This window comes from Amblyomma maculatum, unplaced genomic scaffold, assembly GCF_055883805.1.
Source record: "Amblyomma maculatum isolate TAMU_Amacu unplaced genomic scaffold, ASM5588380v1 scaffold_13, whole genome shotgun sequence".
NCBI classification, from domain to species: Eukaryota; Metazoa; Arthropoda; class Arachnida; order Ixodida; family Ixodidae; genus Amblyomma; species Amblyomma maculatum.
In genome coordinates, this window is record NW_028146738.1 from 26,516,497 (window position 1) to 26,541,054 (window position 24,558).

The 24,558-nt window shown below is 43.1% G+C and overlaps 2 protein-coding genes across 2 annotated transcripts in view; one reads left to right on the forward strand and one right to left on the reverse strand.

Moving 5' to 3' along the window:
- LOC146172408 (sodium-coupled monocarboxylate transporter 2-like) overlaps window positions 1-23,397 on the forward strand; it is a 99,014-nt gene extending 75,617 nt beyond the window's left edge. Inside the window, exons 6-15 of the mRNA XM_084586060.1 lie at window positions 6,233-6,373; window positions 10,232-10,361; window positions 10,500-10,588; window positions 10,688-10,797; window positions 11,872-11,939; window positions 12,358-12,444; window positions 12,552-12,718; window positions 16,611-16,714; window positions 21,680-21,774; window positions 21,839-23,397. Of these exons, the coding sequence (XP_084442186.1) occupies window positions 6,233-6,373; window positions 10,232-10,361; window positions 10,500-10,588; window positions 10,688-10,797; window positions 11,872-11,939; window positions 12,358-12,444; window positions 12,552-12,718; window positions 16,611-16,714; window positions 21,680-21,774; window positions 21,839-21,934 (1,087 nt within the window). The 3' untranslated portion in view covers window positions 21,935-23,397. The remainder of the gene's footprint in view (window positions 1-6,232; window positions 6,374-10,231; window positions 10,362-10,499; window positions 10,589-10,687; window positions 10,798-11,871; window positions 11,940-12,357; window positions 12,445-12,551; window positions 12,719-16,610; window positions 16,715-21,679; window positions 21,775-21,838) is intronic.
- LOC146172407 (zinc finger CCHC domain-containing protein 24-like) overlaps window positions 1-24,558 on the reverse strand; it is a 224,113-nt gene that overhangs the window by 86,799 nt on the left and 112,756 nt on the right. The window lies entirely within an intron of this gene.

The window sequence follows — 24,558 nt, forward strand, 5'->3', positions numbered from 1 at the left end:
AAACAAAGGAGTTTTGTTCGAGACACGGCTGTCTTCAGAGATTGATCATCGGTCAGTTTAGGTTTGTGATGGCGCCAGAGTAATGCGACGGTTTGCTACGTACGGCAGTCCTTTCGCTTCACTGTTTTTCCTTCGAGCGAAAACTCGCTTAAGTGCCGTTCACAAATCGTGCAACTCGCGCAAAATTCCGCATATACTTTTCAACCCCGCAGTAATTTTGCGCTCTCATTTATAGCGTTCCTAGTGCAGCAACGTTGCAATGTCAAATACGTCAAGACGTCGTCGAGGTCTCTTGTCGAAGGTAATCGGCGAATACCCGGCTTGTGTCGAGGAGCAAGATTCATCATTCTCCGACCGGATAAGGATCAAAACATCAATAACTCAGGTTCACTGGGGTCAATTTCATAGAGACGCTGCTTTGTATATGTTAAAATGCCAGGTCACTTTATTCCATTTCGACAGCTGTAATATTCAAATTCAAAATTAATTCATTTATTAATGCACGGGATAGAGGCAATGCTCTCGTACATGCGATATAAATAAACTCTGATCTCACGCAGAAAGCACTTGTTTATACAGCAGTGCATGTCCTAAAATAATTTTGGCACTAAGTTGCAGCACTATAACTATAAGCTCTGTCGGGCAATGCTCGACGTGTACGCAGATGTTAGTTTTTCTGATGAGACGAAGTGATTGCGGAACGGTGCCATTGGACAATGGTCACTTTGCAATGATATAATACAGGCACGGAAGGGCGTGTAATTGACTTAAGGGCTCTGCGGACGCCAGTTTCATGACAGGCTTTCTCACTCTCGCACAAAAGCTTGATCACCTATGCAATATCTTATTCAAATAAATATTATTCTGCATTAGAGACTAAACACCCTTCATCAGGCTCCCTCAAGCGTGACACAGGTTACGCATTCCACCTATAGAGGCATTCCCATTAGCGAGTTATGCATGACGCCGACAGATTTCGGCCAATTTGTCATGGAGAACAAGTCAGCAGCGACCTGCTTGAGACAGTCGCTCGCTGATCGATTTCTTGCGGCGCAACGTCTTGTCTCAGTACTCGTCAGTCGTGCACAAAATCACACCGCATGCGACGTTTGCATCCGTTTTACCCATCGCCGGGAATTTCAATCCCTGACACGCCGCACTCCCCGCGCTCCCACCGCCCAAATAGACGAGCGTGGCATAAAGGGCTTTGAAGCCCTGCGTGAGACTTGAGCTGCATGCACGGTTCCTCTTTTTTGGACGCTAAGCATGGCTCCTCCGTCATGGAACTTTTTTTTTTTTTTTTTTTTTTTTTTTGCAGAGGCGTTGATCGACGGCGCCAAATGTCTTGTCTCCTCTATTTGGTTTTATGTACCATCACAGAGTAAACATGAAGTCAGGAAAGAAATTGGAGTTTCATTGATCATAGCATACAGATGGCGTGCAAAGCGTACATGAACATTCTGCTTTTTTTGTGTGTGTGTCTGGACAATTAATTAGTGAACCGAATCACTGAATAAGACTTCGCGCAGATGCGCTGATCAAAGGCGCCAAATATATTCATTATTCCATCATAACATGCCATTTTATAATCTAAGGCAATAAATATCGCTTGGCGATGTTTATTGCTGCCTGCTTGACGGCAGATGGCAAGTTTTCTGTTTAATTAGACGTTTCGCTCAACAGCAAATACGAGCGCGCACACCACTGCCTGCCCCGCAGCATTTATTTACTAACTACAGCTTTCCGCTCTTCCAAATTCTAATTTACATCGGCATGATCCCGGCGTCATATTACATCGTCGTGTGCAGCACTATATGATCCATCTTGCAGCGTGGGACATCACACTTTAAGGTACCTTAAGGTCCCTGAAGTGGCGCCTCTCCCAAAAAGCCTCGCTAGGAGGGAGAAGATCGGGAATCGAGTCGCAGGCTGAGATTGTATGTGTGAGGCCGTCGCGAGGTGACCGAAACTAGTTATGCAGTCATCGCCACTGCCGTGTAGAGGAGGTCGCGGCACTTATCACCTCCCATTGCGACGAACAGTAACCTAAATGAAGGTTTCGCAAAGGCAAGTGTAGTATCCGACTAGACATATCTTTCCACAGTGGGGCGCACGCGGCAAACCGTGCTGCTCAGAGTCAGTCTGCTTCTTCAATAACTCCCGTGTCATTTGCGTCTCAAAAAAAAAAAAAAAAAAAAATCTTCTTCTCTTCTCCCGCCACGATTTGTGAACAGGCTAGGGATACAGCCTCGTCACCGAGTCAGACGCAGTGAGCCCAACCGCATGCGAAAAAGACTACCTTTAATAGTCAATCAGGGAACATTACTCGCATCAGTCGTCCCGATAAAGAATACCGGCATGTTTATATGCGCTCGTCGTCTGTGTCCCATTTTCAACAAAAGTCGAATTTCTATTCCTGCTCGATTTCTTTATGTATCCTTTCATGGGCTCGATATACGAGTGAAAACTATTTTATAGTGCCGTTCCATCCTGCTGTAGAAAATTCCGACGGAGTTTCAAGTCATAAAAAAAAAAAAAAACAATATGCACTGCACATAAAGCACAGAGCGCACGTTTGGCCAAAAGAATACGTCACGTGCAGTGTTGTCATTTATTGCAGTGTTGCGGACTGCCTGCGGAATTTTGTGACAGTACGTCGCGCCAAAGATATCGATCAGTGAACAACTGCCCCCAACCGGTCGCTAGTGACTTGTGCCAATTATCTCACAGTGAAGAATCGACGATCTATTAGCCAGCACGATGAGCCACCATGTTCATATTCCTTGACCGCATAACGCAGTTTTTAGCGAACCAACAGTAGCAAGAGCGTTGCATCTACTGAAATGCGTGTTAATTAGCCACAACTAAAAGGTTCAGGTAGCACCACCAGTTCCTAAACCCCGCAGGAGAGCAATTATTTACGTTAGTCTGCTTGTACCGCGTGGTAACAAATCCAGATACCGGCATTTCTGCCTTTTAAATACTATATCGGCTATCACCTGTGAAGCGGGGCATGCTGTTCGTGTCCTCCATCGATCCCTTCACTGGGACATCTCTATGCTTTTTCCCTACCCTAAACAAGCATTCCATTTCATGCTGATCTCTACACGGGGAGGTATTTTAAATGTTCAGCGGTGTCATCGACGGTAGCGGAATCATAAAAAAATTCTAATATTACCTTAATTCATAAGAAAGGAGACGCTAAGGATTGAAAACTTGCCGACCAATCAACTTACATCTGTTACGTATAAAATGTTTACTAAGGTAATTACTAACAGAATTAGAACAATCTTAGACTTCATCAAGCAAACGATCAAGCAAGCTTTCGGAAAGGATACTTTACTATCGATTATATCCATACCATCAATCAGGTGATAGAAAAATGCCCGGAATATAACCAGCCCTTATACATACATTCATTACGAAAAAGCATTTGACTCAGTAGAAACCAAGGCAGTCATGCAGGCATTGCGAAATCAGGATGCAGATGAGATATATGTGAGAGTACTGGAAGATATCTAGTCCGGCTGATGATTATGTGATGATTTTAAATGTTTAAAGATTTGTATTTCTGAAAATATAAAATACCTGTCCGTGCTGTCAGGGCAGGTGAGTTAAACCGCAAGGCGGACATCATGTACCACAGAATATATCTTAATAAATTAGAAATAAAGTGTCAACATTTCTTTATTTTTTTATTTTTGAGGCAATATTATGCTTTAAAATCGGGAGCGTCAATGCCAAAGGTGAATCCACACAGTAACAAATGTGTGTAAAATTACTATTTTCAAGGAAAATGTTTGTTCCGATACAGAAAATATCTGTTATACGCTATTCACTGAAACCGGTTAACACACACAAAAAAAATCTGTTTTTCAGCCGAAACCTTGGTTGGAAGGCAAACAAATGGAGGTGCATGTGTCATCAGTTCGGTTTCCTTTCGCAAACTGATTATTTGAATTGTAGATGCATGCTATTGGAAGCGAATTGATGTGTCACCCTCGAAAGCGCTGTCCAAAGAACAGCTGCGTAATAATTTTGGTGCGAAAAAGGATAGCTAGTTACGTTAGGGGTGCCTGTGAGTATGAAGCTGACTAAAAGAGAAAGAAGAGCGATGCCCTGCTACAGTGGCATCTGTTATGCATGCCGTTGTTCCCCTCGCCGTTTCGATGGGTATAGACAACGGCTGTTGCAAAACCAATTTTATTGGTGCTATCGGGTGTTGCCAAATCCGAGAGACAGATTTTCGCGTAATGGTGCTAGGGAGGCTTTCGCCTTATAAATGTTGTTTAATGACAAAAAGTTGAGTTTTACTTATTTTCTCTGTTATTTAAAGGCAGAAATACATGCGGTATAACCGAATAATGAAAAGAGAGAAATGTACAACGTAGACATTTTCTGTTACCTACTAAAGAAAAACCTGTGAACTGACAGAAAAGTAAAAAAAAAACGCAGTGTAACAGATAATGTCTCTGAACTTACTAAAATTTACAGAAGTTTTAAGTTAGTTATAAGCAGAAAAAGTGTGAAATCAAAAAGAAAATTAAAAACAAATAACACAGCAGAGCTGAAAATTTCTGCTAGGCCAGCTGTCAGAAAATTCTTTTATTTGTCAGCTAATATTTCTTATATCCAGTTTTTAAATTTCCTTTGTCGGCAATGTGGTTCGAAATATTAGACGCTAAATGTATGATTTTGAAAGCTCATTGAGTTGGCTTTCCAGCATAGCTTGTTTTTTAAATACCGACGGTCGCATTTATTATGCTTCGAATACAGATGCTGTTTGTGAATTGATTACTTAAAAAGAAATTGCGTGATTTTGGCGACAATATCCTACTCTGTGAAGCCAATTTCTATATGTGCATTGCCGGAAAGTCAAGTCAACGGGCTTTTTTCAAATGCTAATCTTTGGCATTAGTTATTTAGAACTGCTTTCCCAATTAAGAGCATTTAAATACTGACCTCACCTTCGAAATTGATGTCCTTCTATTTCGTAATTTCATATGAGCTCTTTGAACTAATAATAAAACGGCGTTAGTTATTTTAGTTATTTAATCTTCTGATATGCTCTGTAATGGAATCTCTGCCTTGCTGTACTGTCCACCTAGACAAAACGGCAGCGATGGATCTCATGCAGACTTTAAAGTGAAAACCTGTATACACTAAACAAATGTAGTCGTTATACTTATTCGCAGCCGGCATAAGCTTCAGCAACATTCAAAAGCATCTCGGAGCTTTCGAGAGAGCCGTCTGTTGAGTTGTGTGCTTGAACAACACTATAGCTTGCTCTCATAACTTCGCGACATACGTTTGCCAAAATCTTCGTTTTTCTTCATCATTAACTAATGGTTTTTTGCGAGTTTCATGTACCGCTACCAAAGGCGTCATGGTCACCTAGACGTGGCACTCTTTATAAGCACTGTAGAATGAGTTGTTTGCCGTTCGTAGTACAAAAAAAAAATAAATAAATAAAATATAAATGCCACATCTAAATCTAAATACATTGAACGATCCACTACAATGGCGGAAACACTACTCAAAGTGTTAGCTTAAAAGTGTTAGTGCACCGTATATTTTTCAAAGCTGCCCATTTTATAAACTTCGATTTCTTTCTACGATCACATTTTTGCCTTATAAATGCTGCTCTTTAGTGCATTTTCCCCCCTTCTGTAAGGCGGTCAGTACCAGCTGCATGCTTCTTTTTTTAATCGCAGCACACGTCCTGCTACAAGCTTCGGCAAAAATTAAAAGACGTAAACGTTACAAGTAAGAAAGGCGCAACCATGGACAACATCAGAGACAAAAAACGACTCATCAGTGCCAGTTCAGACTGGCTCGGGGATAAACAGGAAACGCATCTCATGCGTATGGCAAACAAAGCTTTTTTTTTTTCTCATCTCTTTTCATCTTTCACGACATACAATCCCTGTGGTCGGCTGATCGAGAAAACGCATGTATAAATCTTAGCTCGGCCGTGTACAGTGTGATGCAAGCCTCGCTGAAAAACTTGCCAATGCGTTGATGGGGAAAGTGTACAAGGCGAGCATAAATTTGCATACTTTTAGCATACAATCTGGCCCAAGAGCAACTTTCACCAATGGTGCTAACGTGCAGTGTAGCAGGCGCAGTTCAACGTGACGCTCTCGCAAACTTTGATCAGCTCTGGATGACAGTGCATGCGTGTGGCCTTTTCTTCTTGTTTGCCTAATACGTTATTAACCTTCCAACGCAGAATGGATCTCGACTTTACGAGTGACGAAAACTTTTGGGCGTGTTTCCTGGGCCTCCTTGTCCACAATCTGCTCCGTACCGGCATGGATCAGAGTGTCGTCCAGAGGTATATGGCTTCAAAGACTCTCAAGGAAGCCCAAAGGTACCACTCCAAGTTTGCAATTACGCGTTCCATTTGAATCCAAGCAATTACAAGCTGTCTCCTCGCAAAACGACGTCTAATGCATCAATCACTAGACGGAGACACGTCAAAAATAGTAGATATTATCATGCGAACTTGACTGTACACACCTGCTCTCTCTAAAAGACAAGTTGTGTGTCCTTAACGCAAGCCATTCCAGCCCGAGACAGAACAGAATATGTTCAGTTATAAGTTGTTTGGAAATCCACAAGATGATCGCCGAATACATTAAAGCGTAATTTTTTTCTTCCATCCACGTATGTCTATATGACCGCAAAGAAATCAAGCTTCACGATTAACCGAGCTGGTTTCTTTTGTAGCCGAATCAAACTGCGTGACACTCTTAACTGAGAAGATTAGCGAATTGCTATGCCCACACGATACTGAACCGACACGGTGCAAGTAGCCAGTACTTTGCCTGTTGTGGGAACCATTTTCCTCCCTCATATTTTTCATCCCAACCTACTGAATGTAACCTTTGAGTAACGCTCTCACCGTCTTTCATTCGCTCTCTCCTCGCTGAAGCTTAATCGCACTCAAGTTCTGCGCTTTGGTGGGTGCTAATGAGTAATTGCTCCCTTATTATGGGTCGGTAATAAAAACAAATCTCTTACGCACAAGTGATTGATTTGCCGGCGCTCGAGCGCTGGCCATTAGTTATGGTCTATTACGAAACCCATCGACCGATCACCAGCGTGAGATATTTTGCGAGTATCGCATCTGCTCTGCACGGAAGATATATTACAAACTCTAAGTATATGAGAACGTCCCTTGTTGCCATAATCGGACGCCTGTTTGTACACGTAGCCTCGAATTTCACAAAAGCAGTTACTTCACCGTGTCAGATTGGAAGTACGTCCTAATGATGTTCAGGTGGCTTAAAAATGTGGGCCAGCACTTCGGTGTGCGGACGCAGGCTCTGTCTTCTCGGCTACCTTGATGGGACTTCGTGGTAACGCCGGGTATGCTGCTCGTATTCATACCAGAAATCGGAAGGAGAAAGCGTGTTTACAGGACTCCTGTCGAATAATGTGCGTTTATCAAGTGAAAAATGGAACTGTGCGCAAGCGAAGAGAAGTAAGGAGAATGTTTATTCCATTAGAAGCAAGGCTCAAACCAAGAATTGAACAATAAGACATCCGTGGTGGTCAGGAAGAGAGTGGCAAAATGTGGCGCGCAAATGTACGGAGTGTCTTCTTTCGCGTCAAGAAAGGCATAAAAACGGTGCACTAATTTTCAAAATCGGACAAGTATTCTGAAACGTTTTTTTTAACTTCGCGGTCCGTACATTTACCAAATATATTTGAAAAAAAATATATATATATACGGCGCGAAGAAGCCAGGCAAAAGACCTGGGATTGTTCAATATCCTATGACGGCCGCTGAAGGAAACTTGACGAAAAATGTTTTCGTTTAAATGCCAGATAATTTGAAGCATTTAATCCCGCCAAACAGAAAGTACGGCAGAAGCTGAAAGCGAAAATGCAGTACATTAATCCACAAAAACGTCCAAAAACAAACACACGAGTGTAACTGACAACCATTCTAAATTGCACACTGCTAATAAAGTCCTGAGGTAACCCACATCACATTAAGCACGCACATCACTCCTCGGCGATAAAATAATGACACGGTGTGCTTCTGCCTACTTTCCAATAATAAACAAAACCTTGCTCGTTTCATTCTGCCCTGGTGATATTCTATTCCACCCAGACGTGTAAAATGATGTCTCAACGAAAATCCTTTCGGCGTTTCTCTGCCACCGCATAATGTGTTTACTCAAGTAATCCCAATCCACCAATCCGGACACAAGTCACTTGGCGGAACAATGAACAACAGCAATAGCCAGCGCACGCTGCCTCAAAGTTTCATGTAAATGGCCCTGCTGTTACTCTGAGTGTAATTTCCTTATGGAATAGTTTTTTAATTTCCTGCAGAAGCAAATGGAAAAACTTACGATAGGCCATTCAATTTTATCTTCTTTAGCAGCAAAATCATAAGAAGCAACTACTCTTATCCGTGCAAGATACTTGCATTCACTACAGGAAAGAAAAACCCGGTGTTTTAGCGAACAATTTAAAAAATTCCTAAAAATGGCTAGTTTGTAATAGAAAAAAAAAGATTGCACTAACAAACTCCCAGCCGTGGCGGGTACAGTTTACTGAAAAGTTTTTCGAATTATGCAACTAATCATCTAAAACCAACTACATAACTTTTAAGTTATCGTAGCTGTGTGGTTAATCTCAATGGGGAGTTTAATGTCGGGAGCACGATGATGCCTTCACAATTTTTGATACGAAGCAAAATTCCTTTTATAAACCCATTCGGCACGAGGAAATGACGCTTTTTTATGCATGAAATCGAAACTCAGCACTAGAGACGCGCAGCTGAGACGCCCGGCGATGACGTGATGCAGTGGCTCCGGCCTAAAATTCGAACTGCCTGCTCATCTATAGCATGTCACGCACTTTACTTTTCTCTGTCCCTGTCGAAAATAAAGACCGCGCAGTTTGCAATGACTGCCCTTTATCTTGCACGGAGCTTTGAGGCACTGATGTACTGGACTACGCTTAAGTTTGCATGAGAGCGGAAATGGCTAAAGTCACTTCACACTCCGCCGTGGTAGTGCAGTGGTTAGGGCGCTCGACTAATGTGCTTAAGGGTGCGCGCGGCCGCGACAGCCGCTTTTTGGTGGAAGCGAAAATCAATGCGCCCGCGTGCTCTGCGATGTCAGTGCACGTAAAAAAACCTCAAGTGGCCAAAATTTCCGGAGCCCTCCACTATGGTGTCTCTCATAGCCTGAGTAGCTTTGGAACGTTAAACTGCATAAACCAACCATAAATCAACCAACCTTTAGGTGGCAGGAGCGCGCGCTGCTCCGTCTGCGGAGCTGGTTACAAGGGACAACGTCGACGGCGACGTCGACGCGAAACGCAGGAACGGGCGCCAAAGCGCTGCGCTCTAAAAAACTTTTTCTTTGTTTCAAAAGCCGATATGGCATCGTCTTGGCGAATACTTTTCGAAGTCCCCATTGAGATTAACCACACAACTGAGATAACAAAAAAGTTAAGTAATTGGTTTAAGGTGATTACCTGAATATATCGAAAAGCATTCCAGCTAAATTTTTCCGCCATGTCGGGAAGTTTATTCATGAAATTTTTGTTTCGATATTTCACTCGCCATTTTAAGAAATTTGCAAAGTGTTCGCTATAACACCCGGTATTTTCTCTCCTGCAGTGAATGCAAGATTCATGCAAAGATGGGAGTATTGGGGTAAGATTTTGCTCCTGAAGAAGAATAAAATGAATGACCATTCGCAATTTTTTCGATTTACTTCTGCGTGGAATGGAGATCTGATTCCATTTGTAAATTACACTCAGAATGGCAGTATTGCCATTACATGAAATTCTGAAGCAGCGTGAGCTGGGTACTGCTGTTGCCTATTGCTCCGATAAGTGACCTGCGTCCTGAATGGATGATTCAGATTGAGTAAATGCCTTAGGTGGTGGCAGAAGAACGCCAAGATGACTTTTGTTTAGACATTATTGTTCCTGAAACACCTGGTATAGTTGATGATCCTTATTGACATCTCGGTCTGCGTCTGACTTAGCCGGTTTTTGCACAGCGTACGCGATAAAGGCGCTCTATTTATTGGTTCTAAGAATACGTGTTGGTCCGGCCAGTGGGTGCATTCTACATGCGCATATGCAGCGCGTGTGCACATTCTGTTGGACTCCACGAAAGGCAGCGTATTCTCATTATGACCTCGGCCGAGCAGATTCGTTGCACTGTACGATTAATTACCTTGATATCTTACAGGACGATGTGCATTGGTGTGTTTCTCAATATCATCTACATGACCGTCATAGGACTAATGGCCATGGCCTTAATCTATTGGTACCGAGACTGCGATCCTTTGTTGGCCGGCGCAATCAAGAAGTACGATGAGGTAGTATATTTGTTTAGTCTTTGATTGTAACGCTTCCAGTAAACGCGGATTCGTGTCTTACAAACACCCCTTTCTGGTGCATTAGTAACTACTGCGGCAATACTTTATTGACCTGTTTTCCGCTTTTTTTTTTTCCAGATTCTGCCATACTACGTGAAGGAGCACTTGTTTAGTTTTCCGTGTTTTTCTGGACTTTTCCTTACCGGTGTTGTAAGCGCAGCCACAAGGTATTACGCAAAGAGTGTTCACTTGCTTTCGCGATCAGTACTTTCCTAACCACTAATTACTAGCTGCATGTAAAAACGTATATCGCATCCTATTTTCAGCACAATCTCATCAATTATAAACTCCCAGGCAGCTGTCTGCTACATGGACGTCGTCGCTACATACGTCAGACTTGAAGAGAACACGGCAAGCCGCTTAACGAAAGGACTTGGTACGTTCGTGTACCACATGATAGAAACTTTTCTTCTGACTAAATTGTGTAATCTTGCTGGCTGTCAGCTGGTGTGATTTCCTATTCTCTTTCAGGGCAATATATACGAAGGGCGCCTTCTTTATTTGTGCACTATATGTACTATATTACACGTAAACTATACTAGTTACTTAATTCCATGCCGGTCGCAGTCTGGCGGAAAAGAAAAGTGTGGTTCTATAACAGACGCCTGAGGCATAGCTGAAACTAAAGAGGAGGTAAATTTAACTGCACTCACCCCAAGTTCGACTGCTCAACGAGTCGTGCAGCTGTTCTAGTAAATAACTTTTACCAAGAAAAGCAACAGCGAACACGGAGGCAGTTGTGCAGTTTATGGTAATTTGCCTATTTAGCGACAAACTTAGAAAAGTGTGAGGATATCTGCAGCAATGCCCCTGTTCTGCCATTGATATAATTAACGATAAACAAAAAATGTTCTTCTTATGTTACAATTTAACGTACGTCATAGTAAGCTTGAACAATCACACAAATTTGAGAGGGCTGTGATTATTGCGGAAAAGACAAATATACTGCAGCTTATTATAAAAAATTACATTACCATTCGATTTAATGTTCTTTATCCGAATCCCATACACAAACAGGGACTCCTGCTAAATCAGCACCATATTAGTGACTTCAAAACTGATCCTGTGAAATAACTGCAGCTATTATTGAGGTACAGGTTTTTTGGTTCAAATCACTCGATGTGACCATCTACTTACTAGTGTGAAAAGATTTCATTTAGGAGTGCTTTTTTTTTTCGGCTTCTGCGCGAACATGAACGGCATTTTAAAATTAATTCAGCTCCAGAAGTTGCGTTCCAAGGAAACTATTACGTGGTAAGGGGGTTATGAAAAGGCTTGAGATACCTAATTTTATGCTAGAGCCTGCAAGAAAAATGCCAACTTGTATACAATCCCGCGTTAAGCAGTTCCTTTTTAGTTATCTAAATAATGCTTTACTGTCTGCTTCTTGTGTACTATTGAAGTTGTTGCCAAGTACTTATATATTACTTTTTTGTTTTACATCAACCAGCGTTCCTATTCGGAATTCTCATGACTGTTTACTCATTGATTGTACCTCACTTAGGATCAGCAGTTCGGGTAAGCTAACTGGATTGTCATTTTAGGCACTAGCATACCTAAGAATGTTGTACAAACGCATTTCTCAAAAATAAATTGTTCAATAATGCAGTTCTTTTTTTCAGTAACACAAAATCAATCCCATTACAACAATAAATATATGCGCAGATCTCGCCTCTGGGATAATCTTAGTTTATTTGTTATACACGTTTTTGCTATCATTATAAAAAGGATCCCGACTTTTTTTAAAGAAGCCCTAACCATTCGATTCCAGTGAACGAAAAGCTTTGATGAAATTTCTCTGTGTATTGCTCTCAATATTTTCATAATATTGTTTTACAATATTCCATAGTTTCCTCACAAATAATATGAATGTCTAGAAAAGCTGGACATGGGAGCCCCATCGGTTATTATACTAAGCCCTCTCTTTCTTTGGCAGGTCGTCGTCATAATGCATAACGGCGCCTCCGGCCCGTTTGTGGGAATGTTCCTTTTGGCCTTCTTGTTTCCATGGGCAAACAGCAAAGTAATGAAGAATCCTAAATTAAATTGCCTAAGAAGTAGTATTTCTTTCAGCTGCCTCGTAATAGCTACTCACACCGGGTCGTCTTTGCCACACAACTCCCCTTGCAGGGCGTAGTTGCGGGAACGCTCCTCACGACCGCACTTCAGTTCTGGCAGATGTTCGGGAAGATCTATTACGGAATTCGGGCTCCATTAATGCCAGTCACCACAGACTTTTGCCCAGCTAACTCCACCTCTATGACGATGCACACGCCAGCACTATTCACTGCCTATAGGTAAGCCTTGTTTTCTAGAGCGCAGCGAACCTTGAAAAGTTCCGGCTAGGAATTGCAAATGTGAAACGGAATTTGTTAACTACTCTGAAATATTTACTGCATTTGTGGGAGGTTATCCTGCTCCAGTCTGTAAACCAAACTTGATTCACGAAGACCACCCTTAAAAACATATATTTTGTTAATGTCCAAAGAGATTTGCTTTCCACGAAATCAAATATGAAAATTCCCGAAAGTTATGTTTTCGTTCCTTCTCAAGTTACGTTGGTGTTACTCAGGGAAATTTAGGCACATAAAGCACAACAAAAATGCACGAGGATAGAGCCGCGCAATTCATTCGATTATGCTGTGTGAAACAGTACTATGTGGAAGTTAATTTACATGCCAAAGTAATAGTCCATAACGCTAACGTTTTACGTGAAAGTGGCAAAATCTGTGTCCAATTAGCTCATTTTTAAAATGACCATGTTGACTTGTAATAACGAGGACAAATACAGACTGCTGTCGTTTGATTATAATCAATTATTTATTTTAATTGTTCAGTTTTAATACTCCTAGGGGTGGTCCTGCAGGGGCGTTACAGGCGTTCTTGTGCGCAGTGGCATTTCGGGTCTTTTGTTTTTCATTTCAGTTTTGACTTTTGTATTATTTGCTGAACTTTCTCCTCATAGTTAAACGGACAGTTGTAATAAAACTTTTGAACAAACGGTGTCAAAATCCAGCTCACCATGTCCTCTAGATGCATATCCGATCTGTTAAAGCACCAAGCATGGCTTTTAATCTACTAATAACATGAAACATAGATTGACACTTCATTGTTAAAGGTACTGTTCGTTGTAATAACGCTCCATATGTGGCATGAAGAGTTTTCATTTAGTTGGGCTCCAGACTTTTCATTAAGCTACAATACTAAAAGACCTTCGATTAAACTGAAAGTATTGGATTGCCTTCTTTCCCATATGCGAGCATCCCTTTTTCATATATTCTCCACCAGCTGCTATACACTTCCACAACCGGCACACTAGCAGGGTTGCTAGGTCCAAAGCTCAGAAAAGAACCACAAAAATCTCAAAAGTAGCCAACTCGCAGCCAAGGTGCAAAAAGTAGCCACAAATCGCGCCAAGGCGCCACAAAGGCGTCATCAAAAGCAGCAATGCTACGACAAATTTTAATTCCTTTAGAATACAGGGAAGTGGTGGCGGCAACTTGAGAGTAGAAGGGCATCAATAGCCGAACAAACATTATGAAGACCCCTGGACAAGAGCGTGGAAATGCACGAGACATTTTTCAAACGGAGGTAAAAAGCATATGTGTAACGAGAAGAGTTTGTTCGCTAGCCGCTAGAAGAGAAACACGGTGTTCCTGAGTCATAGCCATACGAATTTTGATTGCCATACAGAATGTGGCATTGGTGGCGTACCCTTTTGTATGACATTTATGCATTGCCCACCAAACAAGGGCTTGATTGGATGAGGAATTTCTTGGTCGTTTTTTCTTCGTGGGTTTTGTTGCTTATTTTTGTTGAAAAACAGGATTTTAACGAGGTGCAATTCATAGATATAAAAGAATAGAAAGTAGTGCACTGGCCAAAATATTTCAGCCCATATCGCTTGCTCTTCAATGTGTACAGAGGCATTTATCAGCCTGAAGCTATTCATTAATATAGTGTACGAAAAGCCTTCATTTTCGTGTTTCAAAACTTTTTGCAATAATAAAGGGTTCCAGTGCACCACTAAAAGGCTCAAAATAAACTACATAGCCTGAAAATTGCAAAGCCGGGTTGAATCTACTAACGTCACACATATGGCCTCTCGGGCTGTCATGCGCTCCACCTTCTTACTTCAATAGCGTACTGCATTTGTGTGAATAGCGGTGGGACACGTCTTAGTGCTGGTTGTAAAATGCTACATAGCAGCATGGTGTAGCAGAGGGTAAAATTTCGAAGCCTTGCCTTGGTAACAAATCCAGTGAACATTAAGTGAACACAGGAGCAAAAACAATTTTGATAAGTTTAGGACATGATTACAAATAAATTTTGGAAAGCAGGGTTGACACAATAGAATAATAGTATGCAAAAACCTCATTCTGGTGTGATGAAGCAAAAGTGTCGTCGAACCTTCGGCGAAACATGTGGTCTTTTATTTGGTTCTGATATATATATTCCTTCAGTGGCCAAAAAAAAGTTGCCAAGTAACCAAGTTCAATTTTTTGGAGAAAATAGGTCCCGAAAGTAGCCAAACCTGGCAACCCTGCACACTAGTATCCGAATGTCGTCACAGAAGTGTGGAGGCTCCTGTCTTGCTCCCACCACCTGGCAACCTAGACCTACACCGATGAACTTCTGAATGCCTCCCAAGCTAAAGGAATATCTGTGGGGTATATGCTTCATGTGAGACAAATGTCTCATCGATGCAGTGCACGAGTGCAGGCATCGTCAGCAGAATCTTCTATATAAGTTAAAACAAAGGAGGAGACCAGAAGATTCGCGCATCTGGAAAAAGCGGAATTCCAAACATTGAGCAAGGCTGTTTCTTGGGCTAGTTGATGGATTTTACTCATTTTGGTGAAGCCTGGAGCACCAAAATGACAGGGCTTTCAATATTTCAATAATATTGTTTTACAATATTTCACAGTTCTCTCGCAAATAAAACGGATTTGCAGAAAAGCTTGGCTTTAGTGAACCATCAGCCATGACTGATTTGCGCTTCAGCCTTCGCCAAGATGAGTGTCCAAGCATTCGTCCGAATGCAACATCTCTCATTTTAATTCGTTAATTTCACATGTTACGTCCCAAGAAGTAAAACACATTGAATTCCCCCGCAAAAATTCATGACACTATAGGCCTAGGGACCAGCGTTAAAACGCCATGAGAAAACGGTAACAAAGTTTCATGAAGAGGTTGAAACCGCAGGAAGGAATTAAAGACGTATTGCTTTAGTTTAACGACTGAATTGAGAACATAAATAAAGGAGAACGCAGAAACACAGAGGCGGCTGTAAGCTCTATGATGAACGCCGCAAATGGTCGAACTCAACAATAACAAAAATTGTTGTAAGAAGCGAATACCCCAGAAGCTAACATAGAGAAATCCATACTAAATGCGAGAAATAAAATAAACTGTCACTTGTGAGAAGGCTCTTCGGATATAGCCGAATGGAGGCTTAAGTATCAGACGTTCTACTGTACATTGATTGCCAATATTGCAAAAATGTGGCAATCTTAGGCTAGATAAAATGCCGGGGTTGCAGCAGAATAAATTGGTCTCAGGTTATCACAGACTTAAACACAGTGCGCAGACAGTTTTTAAAAGGAGGCAAATAGAAGAGTTCCCCGAGAAGAAAATTTGTTGTTGTTCGGAGTCATACTTTCGAAGAGAAGAAATCGGATGTAAAACGTGGTTTGCAGACATGTGCAAAGTTAGAGAGAGTGACAGAGGGAGAAAGTGAATACTTCTAAATATTTTTGCATGGATGTAGTTAATTTGAGCAGACATGTTGTGCCTTCCTGCCCGAAAAGCATTTTTGGCCGGCATTTTCTCCTATTAAAAGCGTACGGAAACTGATCAGTCGTTGTTGATATTTTCTAAACAATGTTTTGTAAACTGTGCGAAAGGTAGCACAATAAATGCAAAACCGCCACTAATTCAACAGTATCAACTAATTTATCGTTTAGTATGCCTTCATTAATTTTTATATATTCAAACCAAATTTCCCGTACGCTGATAATTAAGCTAAAAGATCACACCAAAGACATAGTTATTTTGCTGTGTTGTGTTTTTGATGGCACATATGCAATCAAGACCATCATACGACAAACTCAAATCAATAAATTCTCACGACTGTTTAGTACCGGAAGGGTAAAACGCACCTACATAAATTTGTGTGATACGTTTCAGTGACGACGATGTGTTCCCGCTGTACCGTTTCTCGTCAAACTGGTGCGTCCTGTCTTCAGCCGTGCTAACCATCGTGATCGGCCTAATCGTCAGCTTGCTCACAGGTGAGTACTGCACCCATACAAAATCGAACAGCGTATGAGAAACAACCATGTATGACTCTAAGCGCAATGCCGCGTTGTATTCAGTGCCGAATTCTGCGTTCACAGAATCTAGCAAGCACGAATGTTGTGCTCTCAGTGACGATAATGGGCCTGAAACCCTTCGTGAATTAAAGGCGTCCGTCGTTCCCTGCCCTTTACCCCGGGTATGCCTGCACTGTTGTGAGAACGCAAAATGAACAAAGGGTCTTGTACGAGGAAGCAATTGATTCTTAAGGCGCGTTACGAGAGGAACAGAAAGTATCCTTTCAAATTACACACATCCGTGCCACCTCTTCTTTCGGAGATTGTTGCCACAGAACTGAACAGCAAACAAATTTGCCGCAAGTCATCATCTGCAGTTTAGTGCGGAAACTATTTTTCTCATCTGCATTATTAGTGTGGAAACTATTTTTGTCAGCAGCATTCTAACGTTGCAATAAGGGTAAGACCTCCGGAAACTTTTCAGTCAAGATTTCAATTCTGACATTTTTAAAATACGTGCAGTCCGTGCCTGACGTCTTTGAAAGAAAGAGTCCCGGCTTCTACGTTTGATTGTAGAGGATCGCGAACCCGGACGGCCTTCGGCAGATCGTAGTCACCTAAGGGTTTTCAGTTTCATATAAAAAAAAAACCTTCCTTTCTCGCACCACGTTTGTCCTTCTTTGAAATAACTGAAGCGAAAGCAGGCTAAGCAAAATCTAGTGTGACGAGAATGATCGTGGAAACGCTACTCGCGACCGATGAAGTCAGAGCGTGTCAGGCGTTTAGTGAAGCTCCTATAGAACGCCTCAATGAAAAGCAGTCATTAGACAGCCTCCCTGAAAATGACCACGTTTGGTGCAGCCGCACTCGGCTGGAGCTATTTGCCGGAATTACCTGCAACTAGTGGATAAACTTATATGCTACCATACCTACCTTGCCAGGAAAGCCCAATATGTCACTATTTTACGAATGAAAACCACGACATCGACAGTTTACCTCTGGGATGAGCGGCTCATAAGCAAAAAATCGCAGACAAAGCTTACAGGCTGAACCTACCAATCAGTGAGACCTGATAGAGATTAGCGATCGAAAAGTCTAAAATGGTAAAAGGGCCCGGTACGGCTGCTTGACGGATGCATGCAGTTAAGCCTTTACCACAGGTGGAGGGTTCGCGGTCTTTCCTGCATGCTTTCTACGAAGACTAGCTTTCCCAGCAATGTCGCGGTGCAGTCCGCAAAACCGTAAGCATCCGTAGGGAGGCACGCCTGTCAAAACTGCTTCGTTCAAGGGCTCAGTCGATGCATTTAAATACCTCGGTGACACCTACAGCCGCTCCTCTCCTATTCACAGAGGCTCATATAAAATCCGCGCCGCCAATTAGTACGCCGCCTCCTCGCAGAGGGCACCTCCCCTTTCCCCTGCCACGCAAGACCGAGCAGTCGCCTAAGAAACAGCACTGCTGATCCGACCGATGATGCGCCAAGCGCACCAGCAGAGGCATGGCTTACACCATAATCATTAAAGACCTTGATATGGGCTAGTTTGATTGTTTTTTGCCTCAGAATAACACACCGCTATGGAACAAGGAAAAGAGAAGGAACAGCTCCTTCATTGTCTTGCGTGTGTTCTTCTCGCGTCCTTGTTACATAGCGGAGTGCTAATCTGTCGCAAATTGCACCAAGTGTATTTGAAAATAAAGAGAAAAGGCGCAGGTATCTTGGGCGTAACTGGCATTTCAATATCGTGCCGATTTGAATGAGAGCAGTGACAAAACAAGTTTCAGTTCTGCGCAAGTCAGTTCATGACTTTTTTTCGACGCCAGAACTCGAGCCTACCAACCCTTGTCATCGTGCACTTACTCCTGTAGCAATTCCATATTAAGGTTGAAACAAGACTCTTTGTCGCCAAAGACAGAATTGTGCACGTGAGGACTTTTCTTCCTTAGCAAGATCTTTTCAAATGATTAAAGACAGCTCTACTCATGCGTACAGTTAAAGTGGAAACTTGAACTCCGTACCATACATGCGGCTAGTGCGACTCGTGTGCAGCTTTTGTATGAAAATAATTGTTATCCACAAAAGTGGAGAACGGTCGTTGCAAGAAAAAACTACTGATGTTAAAACGCTAACACATTTTTAAACGCGACGATACGGCTTAACAAAAGAAAATTGGGCAGATTCAGACGAAACATCAGGACAGCAGATTGAAAAAAAAAGAAAAAAAAAACACTTTTTATTTTTTTGCTGGGAGAAAGGATCTTCACGGCTACCTGAGTATTGTTACGGGGCGGCAAACCGATGAATATAGGAGAAAAGAGAGAAGATGGCTGATGACTGTGAGATGATTTAATGAATCGCGGCGGGCATAGAGCGATCGCTACTGCCCGCGCCACTGCCCAATTATTCCTTGTCCGTAACATTACCGGGGCAACCTAGTGATTGTGCCGATCGTGGACGAGGAAGTTTGTCGCTGTCGATGAGATCCATGTTATGAAGAAGAAGAAGACAATGGGCATGGCTGGATAGATAACAAGAAGAAGGAAGAAGAAGACGGCTTGCCGCCATGTTTATGCCTTCCTCTAACCAACCATTCCTTCTCTCCTTCGGGGCAAGCGTCACAGGATATGCCTTAAAACCATTATGCGATTCCAGTCATGATTACATAATTTCATCAGGCGGATTCCTATGCTAGGAGAGACTTCAGTGCTTTTTCTTTTCCTTTTATTTTTCCAAATTCTAGTTAAACACCCATGTTTATCTGAATACACCAGTTCTTGACCATATATATTTAGAATATGCATTGTACCTTGGCCAATCCCCCGCCGTGGGTATGTGCCATTTTGACTGAGGTCATCATCATCGTCACCACCATGATTATTTCCCGATGAATCCTGGTCCAGCACGCTTTCAGGCCACACTTCGCCAAGATCTGATAGCCGAAGACCAGACACGCATCGCACAGCATGGGCGGAGGGGGATTTCCTCATATGTGGTGTCGTCTTGGGTCGGTGGGGTCTTCAGGTCAGCGTCGCGGCAGTGGGGTCATCAGGTCAGTCGGGTCCCTCGTAGTGCCTTGTGGTCGTGTGGGTAGCGTCTCGGGTCGGTGGGATCATTTGGTCTCTCCTTCATCGTGTCTTGTGGTCGAGGCGGGGGAAGCGGCGGGGGAAGCGGCGGAGGAACTGCAAGGTCACGTCTGGTCCGGCAGGCTGGAGAACAGGCAGGCGATGATCTCCATAGAACCCGCTGCCGACGGCGTAAGCAGACACAGGGCGCCAAAGCCCAGTGCCAGTATGACGAGTGATGATGACGTACCCAGCACCTCCAACCAAAATGTCACGGGGCGACACGCTGATGAACACAGTACATAGTGAAGATAGCCGATGACTGTGAGATGATTTATTGAATCGCAGCGAGCCTAGCGCGATCGCTCCTGCCCGCGCCATCCAGATCAGCTGCGCTACAGACGTTTCTTATTTCCTTCTCCATGACGTGAAACTCCATCATTATGCCCCTCGTGAACTACTCACAGATCGTGGTCGCTGTTCCCTCTCGAAAGTAGTTGATGAACTTCTTCGTCTTTGCACCGTCCGCCACAAATCCACCACCACCTATCATCTTCAGACCAACGGCCTACCAGAACGCCTCAACAGTACGCTCACAGACTTGCCAATGTATGCCTTATGACGCCCACCGGGATTGGGACATTAATCTACAGTTTGTAACATTCCCCTACAACTGTTCTCAGCTTGATACCGCTGGCTACTCTCCCTTTTATCTGCTCTTTGGCCGACACTTATTACTCCCCTTCGATACATCACTACTCACTACTGACGCAGCCACCAGTACTTACGGTCGTTATGCCATCTTCCGCGGAAATGACACCCGCCGTATTGCTCGCGACAGGCCCTTTGCCTCCCAAGACTCCCAGGAATACCGTTACAACAGTCACCACCGTGATGTGCACTACGCTACCGGCTCTCCCGTTCTGCTTTGGCTCCCATCCCGCCGAGTGGGCTTGTGTGAAAACCTCCCACGCAACACAGACCCTTACCGTATCTTGTGCCGAGTCACCGACGTCACATACGAAATCGCACCTCTGAACGCAAAGTCTTCTGTACCCCTAGACTCTGACATTGTGCATGTGACACGCCTCAAGCCGTATCATTCACGTTCTGCTTCGTCCGTCTAGAACACACCGGGACTGTGCTTTTGTGGGGGAGGTAATGGCCACTGGCGTACTATACTAGCATTCAGCAAGTGGAAGACGACGTATCTCGACTGGCGCAAACCTTCGATTGCCGCAAACTTTGGCGATATCGTTCTTATTATTAACGAGAACTTCCCAGGACACTTTTAGATATTTTCATTATCCCGTTATACCTAGTGACACGGGCAGAGGCACGTTATTTTATGTTTTTTGGGGGGTAGCCTCACCATAATATATGTCACTGTAAACACATACCCGTGATGGAGACAGCTACGGTTGCATTTTTATAGTCGGGAAATCCAACAACATAACAGTATGGCGAGCAGACCAGCATCTTTTAAAGGCTGAGATATGAATGACCAACTTTGTAGCTGGGGAATGGCGTAGGAGATTGTTAACAAATGATCAGCTAAGAAAAAATGAGCGTCATTAGCCGGAGAATAAATTTTATTTATTTGTTTTCTGCTGTCGATTCTCGTACCTAATTGGATTGCGGTATCGGATAAACTGTATAAATCGCTTCTACCATACTTAAACCTGCAGCGGCATGGTGAGCACTTTCCCTCAACTTCCCCTTATCCATCCATGCAGAGTACAAGCCTGGCGCTGTTCTTCGGTACCCAGCCTTTTTAGTTTGTCTCCTACTTGCGTCGCACCTCTATTCCTGTAGTAATGAGCTGCTTGTCCCGAGTTACGAGGCTTTCAGCTTACGCATATTTTCTTTTTTCCAACCCTTAGGTGGACGAGAATTAAAAAAGAATCATGAGCAGCTGACTAGCGATATTTTCCTGTCTCTCTGGAGGAAACTGGGGCTGCTACCTCGATATGAAAAGGTAAGCGCGGCTGCAGCCCCCGTATGATCGTGCCGAGTACATGTGCCACCCTTCTCTTTTACAGACCGGCACCTCCGACGAAGTGAACCAAGAAGACGACGACTCCACATCAGACACAAAAACGACCCTGACGCTGCTTGGCAACGAAAGCTTTGTATAAGTGTGGGCCACAGGATAGAGTAGAATACAATTTGTGCGCGTGCCTTTTGAGACATCACATTTCCCATATTGTATTGCTGTTTCCTTTTCCTTAATTGTCAATATGACTGCTAACGATGACACGCGACTTTTTTCTCCGTTATCTTGAGCATAGAACGTGACAGTTAATGCATCGGAACATTAGCACTGGAACAAAAAACGCTTGCTTCAGTTTGAGGCATGCTCATCCTCCCACCTCTGATGTCATCCAATCGAACCATCTACTTTCTCGGAAGCGCGCTGCCTGGGTTTACGCTCACCATAACATGAAGGTAGCGTAAAACTCTTTTTACTGCAATTTCCCTTGATTACCTGAAAAAATAAACACCAGGTGTAGGCACTTAATGAAAAGCCTGAACAAGGATTGTGGAAGGTATAATCAGTAATTACCACTGCACCATGGCATCCATGGTATCTGCGTGGTACTCGAACGGAATAAACTTTGCAAGCACACATCGCCTTTTCACATTTTTTAACAGCAAAGTAGCTATAAAAACGCATTGACAACATAATGTTTTCGTGATGTTGGGTTCGTTTTTCGTTTATGGCATCCTTTGCGCGCGTAACATCTGATTAGATAAATTACAAGGAATAGAACACAAGTAAAATTTGTTCGAAAGCATTTCAGTGCAAGAGCATAATAAGAGTTGCTTCACAGCACAAGTGTAACATGTAAGCAAGCGACCGACAGATTAGATTCACTGAGCCCACTTTGTGATATTTGTGTGCCAAACTGTGCGGATATCGAAAGTTCAGTCAGTTGTAAGCAACATTACTACAGCCTCAGAGATTGCCTCTCTCACCCCAAAGAGCTTGAGACTGATGGCACGTTTACTGACCGATCTCACAAGTGAAGAGAACCGATTTTTTAGTCCGAAAAGCGCGTTCGCCTTGACGAATCTTCTTCAGCGGGGTCTCAAATGCGCCTCTGGACATGGCCACTGCGCCCCCCGAGCAAAAGCGTCTTAATTTGGTTCGAAACCATAATACCCAGTAATGACGTGGTAGCAACGCAAGGGAATAAAGTTATGGATGGTGTCACTGCTTAATTCGTCATGAGGCGTTTATTCGTCATTCCATAGAGATGTAATATAGTGGCGCACTGCTACAGTTGCCTAAAGGGACGCGTATTGGGCCAGTCTGTGCAGCTGCTGACGTCAGTCTTAGCAGCATGTTACTTCTTGAGCGTAGTTTGCGAGCGCACAACAAATTGTTGTACGGGCGAAATAAGCACCCAACCTATCCTACTTTAAGCGCTTTAGCAACCCCTCACCAAGAAGGTCATGAGGATGCTATTGTTTTTCCTTTCTCTCTTCGTGCTAAGGACCCGCAGAAGCTAATAAGAGAGGACATACTGCATCTAGTGTGCAAAGACGATTCCCACAATAAAAATCATATGTAGCGTCGTGTGAGAAAGAAACGAAATAAAATTTGGACATTTTAAACCATGTTGCTTCGATACTTTCTCAGAGTGCTATCTAGGCGCTCGTAAGAAAAAACTGGAACTGTTGCCAGACACTACTGGCCTAGGAAGTACGACGCCAGTATAACGCAAGAAAAGATCCTTTTCACTCAAGGAACTTTGATGAAGATGAGTGCTGATGGATTACATATTTAAATTTTCACTCCCATTTTGAGTAGTGTGGCCCAGCTTATGCACCTCTGAAAACAAAAATACTGGTGAGGTTTACCTCTTCTAAACCTAGCTATACAAGCGATCACGACTGCTGAATGACTGGACGCGGCCGACGAGTTGACGCTCGGTCCGGCTCGCACCTAAGGCGTGGCGAAACTGGAGAAACCGCTGGCGAAGCAGCTGTTATACTTTTGTCTTCTAGTCACGTGGTATTACAGCGACAGAGCCGGCGAACACGAAACAACTGTCCCGTTGGTATCATTACAATGTTCAACGCCGTTAACAATCGCAACTTGGTGGTCTTGTTATCACATTTTATATTGTCCAGCAAACAATGTTTGCCTAAGTCTACCAGTTTCACGTAACAGAATGAATAATGTTGTTTCGTTGTAGGATCAAGCAAATTCAGAGGAAATAAGGAGCTTCGTAATGACATACATTAGAAAGCCGACGACATCCACTGACACAAAGTAAATCATCATAGGAATTTTGTTTGTGTGTGTGGGGGGGAAGGAAGGGGGGGGGGGGCTGTTGATGAATGTGAAGTAATAATAAATCGTGAAAATAACTGAATTTAGAAGAAAAAACGGGTATGTGCTGCCGTTGCTGTCCGAACTCACAGCCTCAGAATTTCGAGTCCGGTCTCTACCATTGAGCTACGGCGACAACTGTTCAGTTTCCGTTTATTACCTTGGGTGTGTATGGCGCATGAAAGATATCCTTTAAACATAGGCTTTAAGCAAAAAAGTTTATTCCACGCCATCAAAACTCGGGCATCAGCCCTGGATACTATCGTGATACCCGCGACAAAATTTCCGGTTTACTAGTTAAATAATAATCATTTCAGGACTAATAATGTCATTTTTGAGCAGCAAAAGAAGAGAGAAAATTAATCTTATATTTCAGACATAAACACCAGAATTCGTAAATATTTAAAGCGTAGGCGTCTT